At 37.1% G+C, this 21,398-nt stretch overlaps 1 protein-coding gene across 6 annotated transcripts in view; it reads right to left on the bottom strand.

Moving 5' to 3' along the window:
• Positions 1-575: 575 nt before the first annotated feature.
• Cd46 (CD46 molecule) overlaps positions 576-21,398 on the bottom strand; it is a 43,710-nt gene continuing 22,887 nt past the window's right edge. For 3 of the 6 annotated variants that reach the window (XM_036201898.1, XM_036201900.1, XM_036201899.1), the window contains 5 exons: positions 17,908-17,949; positions 15,297-15,332; positions 14,792-14,852; positions 4,292-4,408; positions 576-2,577 (listed from right to left, as the gene is read on the bottom strand). In XM_036201898.1, the coding sequence (XP_036057791.1) occupies positions 2,556-2,577; positions 4,292-4,408; positions 14,792-14,852; positions 15,297-15,332; positions 17,908-17,949 (278 nt within the window). In that variant the 3' untranslated portion in view covers positions 576-2,555. Of the gene's footprint in view, positions 2,578-4,291; positions 4,409-14,791; positions 14,853-15,296; positions 15,333-16,798; positions 16,841-17,907; positions 17,950-21,398 lie in introns of those variants that run through there. The other 3 variants (XR_004946154.1, XM_036201901.1, XR_004946155.1) reach the window with 3 other exon arrangements.

Below are 21,398 nucleotides of genomic sequence, written 5' to 3'. Positions count from 1 at the left end.
CCTCCTGAGTCAGGCTTATGAAACTATGCTGTCAATCCAGGTAGAAGGTCTTTTGTTGAAGCATTATTAACTAAAGCCTTACCAGACTTTTTAGAAGTGAATATAATGCACTTTTTTTTTAACTGGAGGAAGAAAGATCTACAGTCAGTTTAGTAGATCAAATGAATTAAGTCTGGACCCTAGCATCTCTAAGAAGTTGGTCCAGACCTTCTATTTGGAAGCTGGCATATAGTCTCAGGAATAGCTAGCACACTGATATGTACATACTTTTTAGGGAAGCCTAAGGTAGTCCCTTTAATATGTTATATCTGGGGCACATTTTAACCCAGTAGTACCTTGCCACAGCTTTGGTCACCAATAAGGAAGTACTATTTTAACTGGTCTCAGAATGGGGCTCAGATGAGTAGTGTACAGTCAGGGCTGAGAGCCATTTCCCTATTTCTGAAAAGCCCATACTATTTTGGTCATAGTTCTTTGCTTCCTTCCAGTTATTATGTTGGTGCATAAATTTCCTATAACTGCTGTAACAAATTAGCACAAATGTGATGCCTTAACACACACATTCTTAACAGTTCTGGATAGCAGGAATCTGACATTTTTATTGGACTGAAATCAAGGTGCTGTCAGACACAAACCCTTCAGAAATATGAAGGAAAAAGCTTTCTTGCCTTTCTTTGTCTATAAACAGGCTGTATTCTTTGGCTTGTCCTCTTCTTCAAGCTTCAAAGGTCAGAAGGGTCACATTTTGCTTCACTGGTCACACTGTCTTCTCTGATTAGTGTTCACCTTTTAATAAGATCACAATGTGATTAACCTGTACATCAGAATTTGAGAAGCATATTGCTGTGGGAACCTTCTGAAGGATGACGGCAGTGCTATGTCTCAAAGGTTGACAGCTCATCTAGGGTAACCCCTGGAAGAGCCTAGAGATCCAAAACAGGGAAAAACACTCGTGTATCAGATTCACTCAGTTCTGAATCAGCTCTAAAAATTAATAGGCTGTTAAATTCTGCTCTTAAGTAGGCAAATTGTTAAAATATGCAAAATCTAGTCTTGGTTAAAATGTTAGCTATCTGGTATCACAAGCTTTAGAACACTGTAGAACTTCTCATTTCCCTAAAACCTTAAAATTACTTTAAATTGCAAATTCAATTTTGCCCCCAAGTTTTTCTAGCATAATTTAGACAATTTATTGTTGGTTACTGTAAAAGTTCTCTCTGTATTTTATGCCAATTAAAAATATGCTAGAGTCTCATACTAATTGTCTAAAATGCTTTAGTCAATGTAATTTTCATTGTGTTGATATTCATTAATATTACTATTATATTTAAAACTTTATCATTACTTATTTTGACAGACATTAAGACTTCTAGGCTAACAAGGTTATGTTAATAATCTGTTAATGACTTTTTTCTCCCAGTGCCAAGATTGAATCTAGGGTCTAGTGCATGCTGAGCAACCTTTCTGCTGATCTACATCCCCAATTCATGAACAACATTAAATTCAAGTCTTTGAAAATTTTTTAAAGAGCAGAATTAAACTGTGATTTTCTTTAAGTTTTTACCCTCTTTATAAGTTTATATGGAGAATTGACTGTCAGGCCTGAGAATCGCTAATGCAGGTTCTCAGCTTCAGCTGGCAGATTAAAATCACCGGAGAAATCAAAACCTCCTGTGTTCAGGTCACACCTCAAATTAATAATATGAGTGCCCACTAGGGTGGTTCTTAGTGTCAATAAAACTCCCTGGAGAAGGCTAGTGGACAGCCTCAGGTAAGAAACATTGGCTTGACTTTACTTAGTCTGGCTTACTTCATATCTGCAAAGGCAGCAAGAACTCCTTTTGCATAAAGAAAACTAAATCCTATTAGTTACACAGGTCAAGTTTTTACTTTAATTGGTAGACTTTATTTTTTGAGTCCTATGAATGCATTAAAGTGATATGAGAGTTACATCTCCTATTAGACACATATATAGAGTCTTAAATGTGACTAACCTAAGGTAGGCAATAAAAGATTAAGAGCCTAAGGAGTCAGAGCATCACAGGACAGGTAGGACATGCATTGGCCTTGGAGATACATGGATCTGGAGAGGATGTTAAGCATTTTAGGTAACAAGAGAATGAGTGTGGAAGACACAGATGTGTGCTTAATGCATAACCATTATGTGCAGTGAAAATGTGAGGCACAGGGAGAAAAGTTGGAATTGTAGAAGGTCCGGTGTCATGCTTGGAAATACGGCCTTCTTCCTGCAGGTAAAATGTCACTGAACATTTTGCTCAGGCACAGGCACTCAGGGCTCAGAGTTGAAACCTTGGTAAGCTGGAGGGTCTGAGATATGAGGAGATGGTAAAAAGGTTAAGATGCAGATCACAGTTAGAAACAGAATATTTACACTAGAAACACACACACACACACACACACACACACACACACACACACACACAAACACAATTGCCACAAATGAAGCTCCTGCAAATATATAATTTTACTTTTGCCAGACTTGAAGAGCCAGTTTTCAAAAATGGAACGGTAATGACTTCCACACATGGGACTTCTCATTTTGCTTCAGATACAGCTCTGTAGTTAAAAGAACATTTTAAGTTCAAATATGCCTCTTTATCATTTAGAGAATCTTAAAAACAAAAAACACTTTTCTTCATACATTTATATAACTGACAAATTATTTGGTAAAAATAAAAATACAGATTTATATATCTCAAATATAAGTACTAATTTGAAGGTTAAATTTGAAGCAGAACATGCTATTAAAAATATTTTAAATTAAGTTTAAAAACAGTAAAGCCATTTCTTGTTTTTAAACAATTAGTAAATTATTTTTTTAACCTGCTATCTTTTTGTCTGGTTTTTAAATGCTGAGATTATAAGTATACCACGAGGCCTAGGTACAGTTGCTACATTTTTTTAAAAGTTTGTGAAAATGAGTACAGATTTCAATTTTTTTCTTAATTCAGAGTTTCTAGGAGGTTTGTTTTTCTGTTCAAACATTATCTTTCCAAAGTATCTACTTGGGAGCACAAAGGGAGGGGGTCACTCAGAGTGACTGCAAGTGTTTATACTCAAAACAGGATTCACTTTCACCCAGTCTTCCCAAGGTGATGTTTCTTTGGCCATGCTACTGAATGTAAAAGTTTAAAACACACCTTAGAAAGGACAGCTAATCAGGAGTGGCAGTTTCTTCTCTCAGCACTAGTTCTTCAGCCACTGGGTTGGAACCTGGTGGAGGCCAAGCTCTGTTCTACTGCTTGAGTATGACCTGCTAACAGGGCTCCTTCAGTACAGCTGACAGCAGGAGTGCCTTTAGGAGAGTAGTTAATAAAAAGACTTCCCCTGGCAAAGGCAATGTGCAATGCCTGTTTTCCGCACTCTTGAAGTTATCTGATGAATGTATTCTTTACAAACAGCTTAGGTGGCTTGTTTAAAGACATGTGTTTAATGAAAGTCATGAATAGGCAGAACTTCAGAGTGAGTGACTCAACAAAAAGGCTACAGTGTTCACTTTGTAGATTCTTGTTATGGGTGTCACAGCCATATAGCCTTTTACAGAAGCATGCAGCTAGCTGTGAAATCTTAGTAGTGTTTCTTTGGCTGGTTTATTGATGTTCAAAAAAGTTAAATGCCAGACATCAAACTTCTAATTTATTTAAGTCATTGAAGTTGTCAGAAAAGTAGGATTTTACTCTACTAACATTTACATAGTTTTACTATTAATATTCTTAGTTAAAGATTTCTAAATTGTTTATATTCCCAATTTTTAGTGTTCTGGTTTTAATGGATCAGAGCTGAAGAGGTATGTGCATTTATGGAGGCATTTTATAATGAACCATATAGAAAATATATTTCTAGAATTGTCAAAAAGAGAAATCTTAAGAATTAACATCAAAAAGACTTCAAAATCACCCTCTTTTTAAAACAAATAAAATGTAATTTTTAAAGACAAGGTTTTGCTTTAAAATGTAGCCAGGCTAACTTCAAACTCACCATTCTCCTACCTCTGGACTATAGGCGTGTGCCACCATGTTAGCTGAAATGTAATTTCATTATAAATTATATTTCTCTGAGTTATGCATTATTGTGAAATTAATAATTTCCCAATCTCAAGTGGGTCAGGATATGGTATTGGCATGCTATTAAATACAAATGATACTTAAAGGAAACCAAACACATTTTCTATACAAAATTCATACACATTTTAAAGTGTATGAATTACACATTAAATTGTGAGCACTGTGACCCAATAATTGCATGCATGACAGTGGAAACAGTGACTTACAGATTAGAGGCCCCAGATATGTTGCTTCTTGAGATTCGTGGCAATGATGCAGTTTTCTCTGTTTGTGAGGTTGACCTTTTCAGGGAAGTGGTAGACTTAGCTTTAATCCCGATTTTCCTACAAGACAAAGTATAAGGGCAGCATCAAAACAAATATAACTACATGCAGAAATTAAGTTCCAGAAACCTACTTTGAAAATAGGCTTTTTTTTTTTTCTTGTGGTAATGGGAATGGAATCAAGTTCCTAATACATACTAGGTAAGTACTCTACTACTGAGCTATATTTTCCCAGCCCCAAGGTAGACAATTAAAAAAAATAGTTTTTATTGTATTGAGTCTGTTCATGTCTCACCCTAAAAAATAAACAAACAACAAACAAAAACTCTTCTATCCTTGTGTTTTTGATCCCCTCTAAAACAAGAAGTAAAGCTGTTATGTACATAGTACTTAGTAAACGTTTCCTTTGTTTTGATTTAGGACCAACAGGAAAGATGAGGGAGGCATGCAGCCTTTAGTCTCAGAGTTTTGCACCTGATGAAGTCTGAGAGAAACAGTGATTCTAAAAGTCCATACTGTGGCCATTCAAGTTTGAATATAGAAAGTTGCACGCTAGGCCCTGCCTTAGGAAACTGACTGCAACAATTTAATCCCAAATTTAGAGGAACCAGTTATTTACCAGTGTGCATGCATTCTTTAGGGATGACCACACAGTGCAAAAGCCAGCAATAATTACCTGTTCCTGCCTATGAGTTAGGCTGTCATGATCCTGTCACTATACTCAGAACAGAGCAGTTTAAGACTTCTGTAGTGAGTTAATAGTTTAGCTCATCACTGAATTATCTTAAGAGTGCTATATTTTTTCTGTTGTCAATTTTATTTAGTGGAATCTTTTTCCTTAATATTTAAAAAGAAATCCAACACTCAGAAAGGTTAAAAAAAAAAAAAAAAAAGCAATGATCTTGCATAGGTCTAGAGTTTGGTTCCTAGCCTCCATATTGGGTAGCTCATAACCACCTGTAACTTCAGCTCCAGGGGATCCAAGGCCTCTGGCTTCCATAGGCACCTGTATTTACATGCACATAATCCTCAGACACATAAAATAAATATTTCTTTAAAAGCAATGATAGGTTTGGTATTGCATTTTAAAAGCTATTTTAATGAGGAAAAAATTGAAACTGAATTTCTAATTGGTTTTTAAAATTAACTTTAGCAGTTACTGAATTATCTCTAAATGTTTACCCACACTCCAAAGCTCAGTTCTAAACACTGCTTTCCAAGTTAGCTTTCCTCAGCTGTCCCAGGAGACTAGAAAGTATAACTGTCATAACTGGACAGACCAGAGGCCTCCTAGTTGGCACATTTTGTCATTCCTCTACCCTGTGATCAGAGACACCAGCTTTGTTCATGAAACAAGCCTTCCCATGAGCCTCTGTGGGTCTTGTTCCCAAGATTTCATAGACTAGGGAAAGGTCTCATAGGATCTGCCCTAACTCCTAGCCATGTAGATATACACTGTAGCACAAGTAGAGGAATCCTTTTTTTTTCTTTAGTTTTTAGGCAGCCTTACGAGGTGGTCCTGTCTGCCCTCCATCTCCGGATTCTTCTGCCTCAGCTTCCTGTATCCTGGTATTATGGGTATGTACCACCATAACACTTAATTCATTTTAATCCAAAGATAAACTAGTGGATGGAGTCAGAAAGCTTAAGGTAAAACAACTATAATTTTTGGGAGGGGTTTGAGACATTTCGAGATGGTTTCTCCATGTGTCCCTGGCTGTTCTGGAACTTGCTCTGTAGACCAGGCTGGCCTCGAACTCAGAGATCCACGTGCCTCTGCCTCCCCAGTGCTAGAATTAAAGGTGTGCACTACCACTACCTGACACAAGTATAATTTTTCAAAAGCTGAGGCTATATTGTTTTTCAATATATTTTGGTTCAGAGAAATAGGTAAATACCTTTATGGAATTTGTTTTAAGTTGGAGTTGTGTACATTTGTAAAATGTAAACTGTACTTTGGTTTCTATAAAGGGGCATTTTCTTCCCCTTCTTGCACTTGAAATGAACTGGTTCTGTTGACTGGTTCCCTTCAGGCTCAAAAAACACTTTCATGTCTAGGTTTATAGCTGTTTCAGAAGAAGAGACAATTAGACTACTAGGAGGGTACTGGCTCATAGCTGTTTAAGACTACTTTGCGACAGAGTCCTGTCTGTGTTAAACTTGGAAAAAGAATATAAGAAAACATCAATAATTTGGTGAAGAGAACAGGAATCTAAGCTTCCTCTTTTATCTTTCCTGCCAATATATCTGAACTCCTGGGACTGGTGTCTTAATATCCACCAGCTGCTTTTCAAAACAACATTTTACATTGAAGATACAACTCTCGGAGAGTTGTAAATTTTACTTCTCTGTAGCTCTTATCAGTTAGGTATGTGTTACACAAAGGAAAGGAAAGGGGCTAAATAAAGTCACTGCAAAGGAAGAGTTGCATAGTATGGGGTTACTGAATGAAGATGATCTCCAGGCTTATCAACTGAGATTTCAGGATTCTTACTCAAGTACATAACATTAACTCTGAAATCACATACCACCCATCAGATGACAGTGCTGTTCTATGTTTACCTTTGAACCACTCTGTAATACTGTAAAAACTCAAGTTCAGGTTTATATAATTTTAATCTTTTAGGAAAACAATATATATTAAATCTCTTATGAATCATCTTTATGACAAGTCAAGTGTTTTCTGATGCATCTAGACTTTGCATTGGGTATAATTTCTTTCTATGGTATGAATTTTTTCTTTTCCATGCAATTTTCTCTTTATTTCTTTTCTTTTTCCTTCTTTAGTTTTTTAGGCAGGGTCTCACTATATAGCCTTGGCTAGCATTCACTTAGGCTGGCCTCAAACTCAGAGAGATCTGCGTGCCTCTTCTTCTTGAGTGCTGGAGTTAAAGGCATGTACAGGACGATCCTTAAGTAATTTACAACATGACCTCTAAATTTAGGGGTTGTAGTTTTGTTATATGCTTTCTAAACAGTTACACAATATTTTCCTATGTATTCTTTAGTACATAAAATTGTAGAGGCCAGGAAGTGGTGGTGCATACCTTTAATCCAGCACCCAGGAGGCAGAGACAGGTGGATCTCTGAGTTTGAGGTCAGCCTGCTCTACATAGTGAGTTCTAGGACAGCCAGGGGTACACAGAAAAACACCATCTTAAAAAAAAAAACAAACTGTAGAAAAGTCTGTTGAAAGCTCAGAAGTTTGAGAGTCAAGTAGAAAAAAAATGCTGAACTTAATTGGATCCTTGACTTTCTGCACCATGTTGTTCTCCTCAGCTGTCTGTACTGATCACAGTTTTTAAGCTGTTTCATTTAAGCCCAATTAACAGATGATAACATGACTGAACCAGTAAATATTAATTTAAGTTATTCCAGGTAGTAAATATCACTAATGGAAAACAATAAAAATTACTGTTATGTATAATAAAACATGAATTATGCAAATAATTTTTATTAATGGGATAACTTTTATCTCTCCAGGGATGTAAGTAAGGAAAATCATGCATATATGGGGGGGGGGGTGCGGAAAGTCACAAGTGAAAACATTTAAACAAAAAGCATCTGTGGTTCAGAAGCACACAGACTTGTAAGATGTGAGTCAAACAGTATGTTGCTTCCAAGAGGAGAGAATTAATGAGGAAAGGAGGCTGGGGAGGAAAATGGAGAGAAGCCTGTGGGCTGGACTTGAGACCCCTATCAATGATCCTAACCCATTTTGTATATGTATGTATGGTAACTGGAAGCCCCCGGAATTTGTCTATGTCTGCATCCCCAGTGCTGGGATTGCAAGTATGCATCACCACACCTGGCTTTTCATGTAGGACCTGGGGATTAAATTCAGGTCTTCATGTTTGTATGGCAAATAGTTTACTGGCAAGCTACCACCCCAGTCCAAATTCTATCCTTTTCTTATACCTTAGAGTCAGTAAGCAAAACTATAGAATACCTTTCACCTTTTGGCTATTTTCCACAAACTTAAATGATGCTAATGTTCTCTAAAGTATTATTTGTACAATGTTTACACTTTGTGATGAGGGTTAGAGAAGGATCATTGTGCTCTCAAGTCATCACAAATGTTTATTTACATAAAAGCTGATTTTTAAAACATACTTTAACAGAAATCTGAGAACATCTATGCCTTTTTCCAGTTATCCCCTAAAAATAGAAAAGTAAGTACACATTACACATTTTAGTCTTATATAAGAAGTTACAATGGCAATGTGATACTGTGAAACACATATTTGGTCTCTACCATTGTTCTGTAGCCAACAACTTTTTTTTTTTGGGGGGGGGGGGTTCAAGACAGGGTTTCTCTGTGTAGTTTTGGTGCCTGTTCTGGATCTGGTTCTGTAGCCAGGCTTGCCTCGAACTCACAGAGATCTGCCTAGCTCTGCCTCCTGAGTGCTGGGACTAAAGGCGTGTGTAGCAGGAATCTTAACAGGTCTTATTAGTGAAATAAAACACAAGGCCAGTTAGTGGGGTGACTGCTGCAAGATCAGAGAAGCAGAACAAGCCACAGCTACCTCGCCTTGCTAGTTCCTCAGGTGATCCTGTTTCCTCAGGCTGGAAGCCTCTGAGTCCTCATCCAGAATGAATCTCAGCTGAACTGTGCTGCTCCAAAGCCTATGCTTAACCAGCCAAAATGCTTAACCAGCCGAATGCTTCTAGTTTCTGGTTTTCACAATTTATATAATCTTTCTCTTTCTGCCCCCACTCCCTGGGATTAAAGGCTCGATTTCAGGGATTAAAGGTGTGTGTCACCATGCTTGGCTGTATCCAATGTGACCTTGAACTCACAGAGATCCACAGGGATTTCTGTCTCTGGAATGCTAGGATTAAAGGCGTGTGCTACCACTGCCTATTCTCATGTTTAATATTGTGGCCGTCCTGTTCTCTGACCCCAGATAAGTTTATTAGCCTACACAATATTTTTGGGAACACAATACCACAGGCATGCGCTACCACTGCCCGGTGTGCCAGCAACTCTTAATTAATATTCTTAGAGTCTTCAAAATGATGTATTTTTGTATGCTAATGAACTAACTCAAAGCTGGAACCTCTCAGAAGCTTCAGAAAAGAGCTAGACAATACTAGAGGGTTGAAACTCAGCCCTACTTTCCAGCCTCCCAAGAAGGGATATAGCACGAATCTTAAAAGGTCATATTAATACAAAGCAAACCTGAAGCCGGGTATTGGGGTGAATGCTGGAAGATCAGAGAAGCAGAACAAGCCACATCCACCTCACCTTGCCAATTCCTCAGTTTATCCTGTTTCCTCAAACTGGAAGCTTCTGAGTCCTCATCCAAAAGGATCTCAGCTGAACTGCTGCTCAAAAGCCTAAATGCTTAACCAAGCTCTAGTTCATCCTCATGCCTTAAATACCTTTCTGCTTCCTGCCATCACTTCCTGGGATTAAAGGCTCTTGTTACCACAGTGTGGTTTCCAGTGTGGCTTTGAACTCACAGAGATCCAGAGGGATTTCTGCCTCTGGAATTCGAGGATTAAAGGCTTGTGTGCCACCATTTTCTGGCCTCTATATCTAGTGACTGTCCTGTTCTCTGACCCCAGATAAGTTTATTAGGGTGCACAATATTTTGGGGAACACAATATCACCACAAAGGGATGAAGGCTAAATGATCTAATTAATCATGATTTAAAAAAAAAAAAAAAAAAAAAAGGAAGAAAGAATTGGGCTTGGAGATTCCAGACAGGGACACAAAAAGTTTCTAGGGGTAGTTACCCTAGAAGTCATGGAGCCTTCTTGCCCTTCTCTGACACATCTTTTCCTCTGCAATTCAAATTCATGATTTATAGTTGGTGGGTCAAAAGCACAGGTAAAATAACTGAGTTTAGGACTGACATCTAAAAGGGAAAGTTGTGGAGATCTACCTAGCTGTGGAGATTTGAATTGAACTAAATAGCAGACACCAACTGGTGCCTGCTGCAAATCTGACAGATTTCTGTGTGTGGGAAATTGACATTTTCTCACAGAAGTCTTCTGTGTTGATTGTCAAGTGAGATTAGAAGATAAAAGGATTTTATTTATTCCTGTTAACTCAGAGACAATGAAAGCCACTTTGAGGGGAAAGGTTATGGACATTAAGCACTATTAAGAAAATAACACAAAAGATTTAAATAAAACAAAGATCCACTCTTGTGAACCAGGCACATACATTTATATACATATAGACAAAACACTCCTACACATAAAATAAAATAAATCTTTAAAAAAATATAGTGGCTGGGCACAATTGTGCATACACCTTTAATCCCAGCATTTGGGAGGCAGATGCAGCTGAATCTCTGTAAATTCAAGGCCAGCCTGTTCTACATAGTTTCAGGAGAGAAACTGACTATGAGAGAGAGAGAGAGAGAGAGAGAGAGAGAGAGAGAGAGAGAGAGAGAGAGACTTTAATGACTTTAAATATCAGAAAAGAAAAGAAACTTAAATTCAACGAGCTTGACAGTGTTTTTTGGTTTTTTGTTTGTTTGTTTTTTAATTTCAACAACATTGGCTCATGGATAATTGTATACAGTGGACCATACAGCACCCTTGGGAGTGCATTAGACAGTAGGTCTCAGACTTATCCCAGACCAAAGGATCAGAAGATCCCCAAGTGATTCATGGGCCTACAAAGATGTATTGCTTGCTATGTTAACGAAGAAATGCATCTGACCCGTTTGGGAGAGTAAATTTAGGGATAAAATATTACCACTAGGGAGGCAAGGCAGGAGGATCATTACAAGCTTGAGACTAGCCAGGGATACATGGTGAGATATTCCCTGAAAAAAAGAAAGAAAACCCCACACGCATCCGTAAATGAACTTCAGTGTTCTGAAGCCAAGCATTCTGAAAATTAAATTCCTTTTTTGTTTGCTGGAGATTGACTCAATGCCTTTGCATGATAAGCATGGGAAGAACCTAATTTTTAATTTAACCATTATATGTTATATTGGCTTCTTGTCATTAAAAAGGGCAAACTGTATCCTGAAAGACTATCAATGCAATTTATATTTTAGCTCAGAGGCAATTAAGAGTTATCCTTCCAATACCATTCTTGGAAACTTTTTCTGAAAGTGTACTACTCTATACATTGCACTGTTAGAAGACAATTTTCCCAAAGTATTTTTAAATTGAATATTATGATAGACCACTGTAGTGTTACATATGAACAAAAAAAATGACAAAGCAAATTATTTTTAGATTTTCAAGTCACTATTGAATATTTGTGAGGATAATGACCAGGTAATTGCTTAGCTTTAAAAGACCCATTAACCGATAGCTATACAGTCTGTATAGTATATTAATATTTCTAGAAACCTATTATGAATTTTTATGGAGTGATAGTATAAACAATAACAAAAAAGGCAATGAAAATCTACTTTGTTTTACTTTCTTTGGAAGTTATTTCTACACAAACCTTTTACAGTAATAAAACCACTGATAGTATTCCTTATTAACATTGTTTATCAATGTAATTTAAAGAAATATAATCAATAGATAAATCAAGTGTTATTACTAGATGTCCTATAAATACAAGATTTGAGATTCAAATAAAGGAATTACAAGCATTTAAAACAGATAATAAGGTTATATTTAAAAGGTTCAAAATTTATTTGCTTTTTCTACTTTTAACTCTGACATAGTCCCCTCCCCCCTTTTTTTGCTGGTAGGTAAGTAAATAAAAATATGATTGACAGAGAAAATGCAAAACCCTAAGCAAAGCTCTATTACTTCAGAATGGCTATACTAATGATATAGAAGATCATTAAAATGTATAGGATTTGGGACTGGGCAAGTGTTTGAGTGAATTCCTCAGTCTAGCTGTGTGATGCTTTTATTTGAGTTAATTAGAATAAAATGATTTTATTTAAAAAATATAAATAAAAACATTGAGCTTTTTACAAGTGAAGAATATATTTCTACTTAATAGCCCAAACCTGATGATTAATTTAAAATGAAACATGAAATAAGGGTCTTGCATTTATTAGGGATGATGTCAGAGCTCTTTTATTTTTTATTATTAAACTTTCTTTTTTATTTGTTCTTTGTGGCTTTCACATCATGCATATTGATCCCATTCATTTCCCGTCCCTCCTCTCTCCACAAATAAAATAAAATAGGTGTCTCCATGACAGGTAAGGTGACCTGCTGACATCCCATGCAACCTAAGTCAGAAGCTCATTTTTTAGTAAAAGGGGGGGGGGACCTGTAGGTCCCTGGCCCCCGTTTTGGGTAACTGTTGTATTGTTTGCAGCCCTTGACCTTGATATCCTCCCTATGCTAATTCCCTGCGAGATTCCACCCTCCTGAATGCTTAAGGGAAGCTCCTTGTCTGTGTATCCAGCATATTGGGCATTAACCGCTTAGATACAAGAATGTAAAACATCAGAAGAGGAGTTGGGGATTTAGCTCAGTGGTAGAGTGCTTGTCTAGCAAGTGCAAGGCCTGGGGTTCGATCCTCAGCTCCAAATGGGTTCTCCCATTGTGCTGTAAGCCTGTATTTAAGACCTCCTCCCTTCTTCAATAAACGGCATTCAAAAATAAAAATAAAAAAAAAAAAGGAGAAGAAGCGGGGGGTCAAGATCATAATGGGGAAACCGACAGAGACAGCTGACCGGTGCTAGTTGGAGTTCACTGTCTCTGGACTGACAGCCCTGGAACCTGCATGGGACCAAACTAGGCCTGCTGAATGTGGGTGACAGTTGTGTGGCTTGATCTGTTTGTGGGGTCCCTGGCAGCAGGACCAGGACTTATCCCAGGTGCATGAACTGGCTTTTTGGAGCCCATTCCCTGTGGCAGGATACCTTGCTCAGCCTTGATACAATGGAGAGGGGCTAGGCTCTCCTTCAACTTGGTATGCCAGACTTTGTTGACTACCATGGGAGGCCTTACAGCCTTACCCCCTCTGAGGAGTGGATGGGGGTAGAGTGGGAGGGAGGTGAGGAGATGGGAGAAGGGGAGGGAGGGGGAACTGGGGTTGGTATGTAAAATGAAAAAAATTTTAATAAATAAATATATTAAAAAGGAAAAAAATCTCATTGTAGAAGCTGTAGTGTGACTTAATGAATCATGCAGTAAACACTTTTTTTTTTTTTTTTTTTTGGTTTTTTGAGACAGGGTTTCTCTGTGTAGCTTTGCGCCTTTCCTGGAATTCACTTGGTAGACCAGGCTGGCCTGGAACTCACAGAGATCCACCTGGTTCTGCCTCTGGAGTGCTGGGATTAAAAGTGTGGGCCACCACTACCTGGCCCAGTAAACACTTTTATCCATATATCTTTAGGTATATAAAAGACTTTGGCCCTGGGTGGCAATGAAGCCACCTCAGCCTGCTTCTCACCACATTCGCCTACTCAGATATGCCTCAGAACTATTTTAAAGTAACAAGAAAAAAAAATGAAATTACCTAAATTCTATCAGAAATGTCAAAGCACTAATCTGATCCGTGTCCTAAATTTTTTTTTTCCAAATCTTACATTATATGTAAACTTACTACATTTAATTTTGATACTTTGAATCCCTATTTTCACCTATGGACATACCATCCTGAATACCTTTGTCTCTTCTAAACCTTATTTCTTTTTAAATATATGTACTTGTAATTTTTCCTGTTCTAATCCCCCTTTGTTTTCATTTTTATAGAGGTAGAACACAGATAAAAGATAATAGAGTGCCCTGTGAATTTTAGCCCTTCAGATACTTCTAATTCATTCATTAGTCTGTAGGAAAAAAGAAACATTTAGGAGAACAGAAGAGAGAAATCAAATGGTGATGGTCTCAATCACCCTGGTTAACATTAATAAATAACTCTATAAAGAAATCAGGCCCCTACATAGCTTCTTACCACTAGCCAAGCTACACAAATGTAAGCTTTTAATCATAAAGTTTTAGTGACTTTAAAGTGAAAATATCACACCGAAATATTTCAAATATAATTTTGGCCACTTTCAAACTTAGGAAATAGGATTTACCTAGGGCAGGAAAAACTTCATAATGACCTTGCTTCACTAAGCAACTAAAGCTTCAAATCCCATAGAAAACTTTCCTGTAGCCATACTAGCTTCTAAAAAAGCAACTTCACACAGATCATTACTCTGCACTGATGTTAAAAGCAGCTGACAATATTTAAGCAAAGAAATGCAATTTGTAGGGCACATGACTGCAGGCATACTTTAAAAAGGACAGTGCTCAGCCGGGCGGTGGTGGCTCACCTATAATCCCAGCACTCAGGAGGCAGAGGCAGGTGGATCTCTGTGAGTTCCAGACCAGCCTGGTCTACAAAGTGAGTTCCAGGAAAGGCGCAAAGCTGCAGAGAAACCCTGTCTCGAAAAACCAAAAAAAAAAAAAAAAAAAAAAAAAAAAAGACAGTGCTCAAGGCAGAGGACAAACCAGTTGCACAAAAGGCATGCTGAAGATAATGGTTAACTCAGAATACTCACCCTTTCTTCCTGTACTCAAGATATCTGAGTATGATGAGACAAATTACAACAATGCCAACAACTACAAGAAAAGGAAAATGAATAGCATGTAACTCTTGGAATGATTGCCAAGATTCAAAATCTAATCAGAAGAAATAAATCAGTCATATTTCAGTGGTAACCAGTTATGCATTTAGATTCTATCTGAACTCTTTATTCTCTAAATACAACTCCCTGGAATTACAGTCCATATTAAGACAGAGGAGCGTCCTGGCTGAATTTAAAGAAATTATCAAAAACATACTTGGAATGAACATTCATAGTACATCATCTTAAGAAATGATGCATTGCTTACAGGCTACTTCTAAGTTGACATACAGAATATGAAATAATATAAATTAACAGAGGGTAATATATAAAAGACCAGGTTTTCTAAGTTTGTTTATCTCAAGTTTACAAACTTTTTAAAATGTACTGCTTTACAGTAACAGTTGGATTTAAGCAGTGGGAAATTTGGGATACTTACTTGAAGTAATAGCAATCAGAGCGATAATCCATGCATCTAAAAGGAAAAAGAGAAGCCAAGCATTTAGAAGTCTCTAGGTTAGTTCAGCTAGTCCACACTTAAGAAAATAAATAATAAAAGTTTATTTATCTACTTTGAACACAATCATTAACATAACTAGGTCATTTTGATCATAGAACACTTGTAAATCTGTTTCTGGGTTTGGGTACAACTTGTGAACTTCAATTTTCAGTGTTATTTTTTTCTTACCCCATCAGGTTATTTAGTAAAGGTTATTACAGAATAATTAGAATTCATCAAATAGAGGAAAACCATTATACAATATACTATCTTCTTATATTTGGTTTAGTTCAGTATGCATTCTATAATGTGTTATAATTTAAAAAAATCAATTTTCCCAAAAAGTATATCTGTAGAATGTCATAAATAAGTTTCAATAAATTAAACAAATGCTATTTGTAGTTCTTACAAATAATATTCTACCTTATCAGGGCCCTCCCTGTCTTCCTAATGCCCTCACAACTAACCCCCAAATGAAGACATAATCTTAAATACCAAAGACCTTCCCTTTGCAAAGTGTAACCTAAGAGGTGGAGTTCAGTAGCAGAGCATTTATGTGACATGCTCAAGAAATACCAGCATACATTGATGAGCAGTGTAGAGCAGCATAGTTGACTAACTGGGTGTTCTGGTTTACTCTGGTCAAAAGCAACATAGGGGAGGAAAGACTTTGTCTGGCTTATACTTCACTGAGGGAAGTCAGGGCAGGAACTCAAGGCAGAACTTGAAGGCAGGCCTGCCAGCTATTCCATGCAGCATTACCTTTAACCAGGGAAATCACTCACCACTAAGGAATTACAGCAAAACCATGAAGGAAGGCTACTGCTAGACTGATAGCAGGTTCATGCTTAGCTAGCTTAAGAAAGCTATATATACAGCGCAGAACTACCTGCCCAGGGAATGGTGCTGTCCATAGTGGCCTGAGCTCTCCTACATAAGTCAACAATTAAGACAATCCTCTTTCCCCATGCCTACAGGCCAATCTCATCTGAGAAATCCCTAAATTGATACTGCCTTCTCAGGTGACTCTAGGCTGTATCAAATTAACAGTTAATGCTAACTAGGTCACCAGAGAACATTAAATTCTACAAAATCCTAAACTTTGAAAGTATTTATGTCTAATAATGTATTTGTTTCTAAACTTCCATACTTTTAATTAAGTTGTTGTCAGTCAAAGCATAAAGTGTTAGTCTTAATTCTGAGGGGAGGTCTTGCTCCCATCTTTTCCCCCAGGGTACACATGAGGAGTGAGGGGTAAGAGATTTAGACAGAAATATAGAGGGGAGAGAGAGACAGAGAAACACAGGATAGTCTTGGGAGGGCCTGGATCCTAATCCACCAGCCCTCCTTCTGTCTCTTCTAAAGGACATTTTAAAGGAATGCCAAGGGGTGGCGCAAAAGACCTCCCCCTAGCATAGCCAAGTGCAGGCCCTTCCAATCACCTGGTAACTATGCATGTGGTCAGTCCATCCACTTATGCAGCCCTGGTGGGTAAAGCAAGCGTAGATCATACTAGGAAATCTCTGTGGGCTCCCACAATTCTGCTCTTCTCATTTCACACACACTTATCACATGTTTAACAATTTAAGAAAGCACCTGATTTACTGGCATAATGACATATAATGACCACAGAATCTGAAGCTAAAGCATGTATAGACAGTTCACAAACTGGGATGGTTTGACTGAGTGATTTTCATTTTACATTGGTAAGACACTGATGCATATTCAGCAGAAACCAGTGTTGAGCTTTGAATTTTGACCTTTGCCTGGGTTAGCAACATGACATGGGACATTATCTTAGATCCTGGGCAGCAGTGGAAAGCTACAGTTCCTATAGAACTAGGATCACACAAGTGAATCCCAAACTTTGACCATGTGACCATCTCTGATAATCTCTAGGTAAATATGCTAAATACATTTTCAATTTACCATGGATTTATCATACCCAATCTCCTATGCATACAGAGACACAAATGTATAAAAAAAAATAAGCCAAATGTGATTTTACAAAAAGAATAATTACTAATCTAATAAGTAAAACATAGCAGATTTTTGTCCTACTTATTATGTCTTCAAATTTCACTGAATTTTAACTGTTGTAACTACACTTGACTTTGTTTAATGTACATTGTATAAACTGAGGCCTACATAAATTGTGCTAAACCAATCTTTTACAGGAAAATAAGTTTGTCTACCTTATAGCACTTTAAGGACTGTGTACGTCAGACACGAAGAAGGAGAGAATCACATGGAAGGCAAGTTGTATTTTATGGACTGTAACCTCAGCTTACTAACTTCTGTATATCGAGGCCCTTCTATGAAACTGTACTTACCTATATATCACTCTATAGAGTAGTACTTACATTTGTCATGGTGCCAGCCCAAAGTAAGTAATCCTAAATTACTTAATCCTAAATTACTTAATCCTAAATGTCAACTATTTCTACTGACAAGATATGCTTCTTTACTGCCAGTAACTGAAATGTATGGTATTTCCATGGTAACTGTTAAGGTCTCATACTTCAGGGGTATAAATAACTGAAACAGTAACCTAATTCTTGGGCAAATATTCCTTCACGGGGATTAGGATATCCTAGAAAAAAAAAAGAAAGAAAACTGGGTTAAGTAAAATAAAACAAAAAGAGAAACAAAGAATAAATCAAAATCAAAATCCTTTAAATTCTCAAGTTTGTTTTTCACCCATGTATGAAAACTCCTAAACTTTCATTTCCTTATAAACCCCATTAATATATCTCATTTTGAGTAGTGTCATAGAATCCCACAGTTTCATGTTTTCATTATTAGCTTTCTTCCTGTCTACTAGTATTCCCTATAGTAATATTATATAGTAGCATAGAAATTTGCTTTTTAGTATATTCTTAAAATGAGTCTGTAAATTTCATGAGATTCTAATTAAAATAAAAGATACTGAATTGGCACAATAAATACTTCAGTTATCAACCTGAAATGGAAAGAAAGTTTCTCAACAAAATAAATCCCATATAAAAATAACCCACAGTTAATATTATCAATAATGAAAGTTGAAAACTTTCCCTCTAAAATCAGGAACAAGATTTGGTACCCATGTTTGCCACTTATAGTCAACATGGTATTGGAATCTAACCAAAGCAATTAGGTAAGAAAAACAAAGAAAATGAATACAAGTTAGAAAGGAAGACATACAAATATATGTTTGAAAATTGAGTTTTGTTTTCTTATGCTGTTGGGGATTTAACTCAGGCCTAAACATGCTAGGCTAACTTTGGAAACTAGTATGGAGGTTTCTCAGAAAATTGGGAATCAATCTACCTCAAGACCAGCTATACTACTCTTGGGCATATATCCAAGGAATGCTCAAACACATCACAAGTATACTTGCTCTACTATGTTCATAGCAGCATTATTCATAATAGCCACAACCTGGAAACAACCTAGATGCCCCTTGACCAAAGAATGGATAAATAAAATGTGGTACATATACACATGGAGTACTACTCAGCAGTAAAAAACAATATCATGAAATTTGCAGGCAAACAGATGGAACTAGAAAATACCATCTTGAGTGAGGAAACCCAGACTCAGAAAGGCAAACATGGTATGTACTCACTCATAAGTGGATACCAGATGTAAAGCAAAGGATAGCCAGACTACAACCCACAGCTCCAGAGAAGCTAGGTAACAAAGAAGACCCTAAGAGGGATGCATGGATTGCCCTGGGAAGGGGAAATAGATGAGATCTCCTGAGTAAACTGGGGGTAAGGAGGGCAATGGAAGGTAGGGGATGAAAGATGGGAGCATAGGGGAATGGGATGGTCAAGCTGGAACAAGGGCAGACTGGGAGAGCAATGAGGGAGATATCTTGATAGAGGAAGACATGCTGTGCCATGTCTTTCTGTATGTTGTGAATATATGTTGTTCTGATTGGTTGATGAATAAAGCTGCATTGGCCTATGGCAAGGCAGCTTAGAGGCAGGTAGAAATCCAAGCAGATAGACAGGAAGAAGAAAGGCAGTGGCAGGGGAGACGCCATCTCACCATCCAGGGAGCAGTATGTAATGGCACACAGGTAAAGCCACGGAACATGTGGCAACATATAGATTAATAGAAATGGGCTGAGTTTAGTTATAAGATCTAGGTAGCAAGAAAATTGAGCCATAGGCCATGGCCATAAGTTGTAAATAATAAGCCTCTGAGTGATTATTTTATAAGCAGCTGTGGGACATGGGTGGGAGAGATTTGTCCTGACTACAGTACTGGGCAGGACCAGAGAAAACTTCCAGCTACATCTGGCTGCCCAATGTGTTGACTCAACTTTCCACCTAAAACATGAGAGAACTTAAAAAAAAAAAAGATTCTAAAATGGAGCTAAAAACAGTTTCCTAAATTTGTTGCTCAGGCAAGCTGTGAGCTACAGTATGGTGGGTTTGCGGTGTGTGGGCTTGACTTGCAGCATGGTGGATTCCTGCTATGGTACACAGAGGCATCTCCAAGCTGTGCAATATTCTGCATATTAGCTTTTGCTAGTACAGACAAAAAAAAAGTTTCTGGGTTACACACTACTGGATGGAGGCATGGACCCACTGCCTCCCAGAGTCAGTGTAGAGCATGGCTCCCAGAGCTGGAGGTGAATTACCTCTGCCATGTTGAAAAGCTGAAATGGGCAGAGAAGGACTATAGATTCATAATAAGGCAAATTCAGATGGAATAAACCTCTAAATGGTTTACATTATGTGTAAAAGTGCACGTAAGCTTGGAAGAGAGAAGAAAAGGAAGACAGTTATATAAAGAAGTAGTTAAAAAAAATAAAGTCTTCAAAGAGGCAGTAAAATTAATATAAAAATAAGCCACATAAAGATAGAAATTACACAGAGAATCTGGATTATATTGTCTTTGGGAATTATAACTATAAAAAGACATTTGATTGTAAAGGCTGCTGAGTTAAACCAATATATATATATAACCAATATATATATATATATATATATATATATATATAACCAATATATATATATATATATATATATATATATATATATATATAAAATCTTAAAGGTATCTTGACTTCAAAATTTGTGTCTAAGGATACATTGCTTTGGAAAAGAGGTTCTGCTTTTGTTTCCACAGAAGATGAGAGCCTATGTATTGCTTTCAAGCTAATATGGTTTGATCAACCAAGATCCTCTGGAAGGTCTCCAATGGCACCATGGCCCAGATAATCCAACATCCAAAAACAGCTTCAATGCAACTGGCTCAGACAATGCAGCCTCACAGACTATTCCATTCAGGACTTGACTATAATTCTTAATTTTCTCAGGATCCCCATAAGATTGTTGGCACCCTCAACCAGCAGGAAGTAGTATGAGAACTACACCCAAATTCCCAAAATGAATGTTTATTTTTATTTAAATGAGGTTAACTATAAATGCAATCTCTTTCTAAAGAAGAAAAGGGGGTAGAGATGTGATAGGATAAAGAGTAACAACTTGTTTAAAATATTTTACATTGGTATGGATTTTAGTTTATTGATACAAATTTAAAGTTAATTTTGTTACACAGTATATATATTTCTAATATCATTTAAGGTATTATGTTTATGTAACTCATTTATATTGTAATGAATAATTAAGAAACACAGATTAATAATTAGTCTTTTATGATAGTCAAACTTATAGTCATGTTAGTTAAGTTTTCTAGGTATACATAGATATAATTCAATTAGGTAGGTGATATTCAAACACCTCAAAGACCTACAGAATATGGCATTTAAAATGTTTTAAAAACTTAGACTCTCTGGATAGTGAGACATGTCTGCTCCTGGCATCACCAATTTACTTCAAAGAGGAAGATGGGCATCAAAGACACTCCATATGGAGTTTATCTTCTTCTTGGCAAAAACAGCCATTTGGGCAAGAAACTGCTCTTGCTTGGACTGCTGATAATATGTTATATAAACTAGACATGCAGGAAGGTGACCACTGAACTTTGCAAGGCGAAATGGTTCTTCAGGTTCACAAAGGAGACTGTCAAATATTCTATAGCCCA

The sequence above is a fragment of the Onychomys torridus genome, chromosome 11 (assembly GCF_903995425.1).
Source record: "Onychomys torridus chromosome 11, mOncTor1.1, whole genome shotgun sequence".
Lineage (NCBI taxonomy): Eukaryota > Metazoa > Chordata > Mammalia > Rodentia > Cricetidae > Onychomys > Onychomys torridus.
The sequence above is the reverse complement of the archived record's forward strand: the minus strand, read 5'-3'. Positions and strand labels throughout refer to the sequence as shown.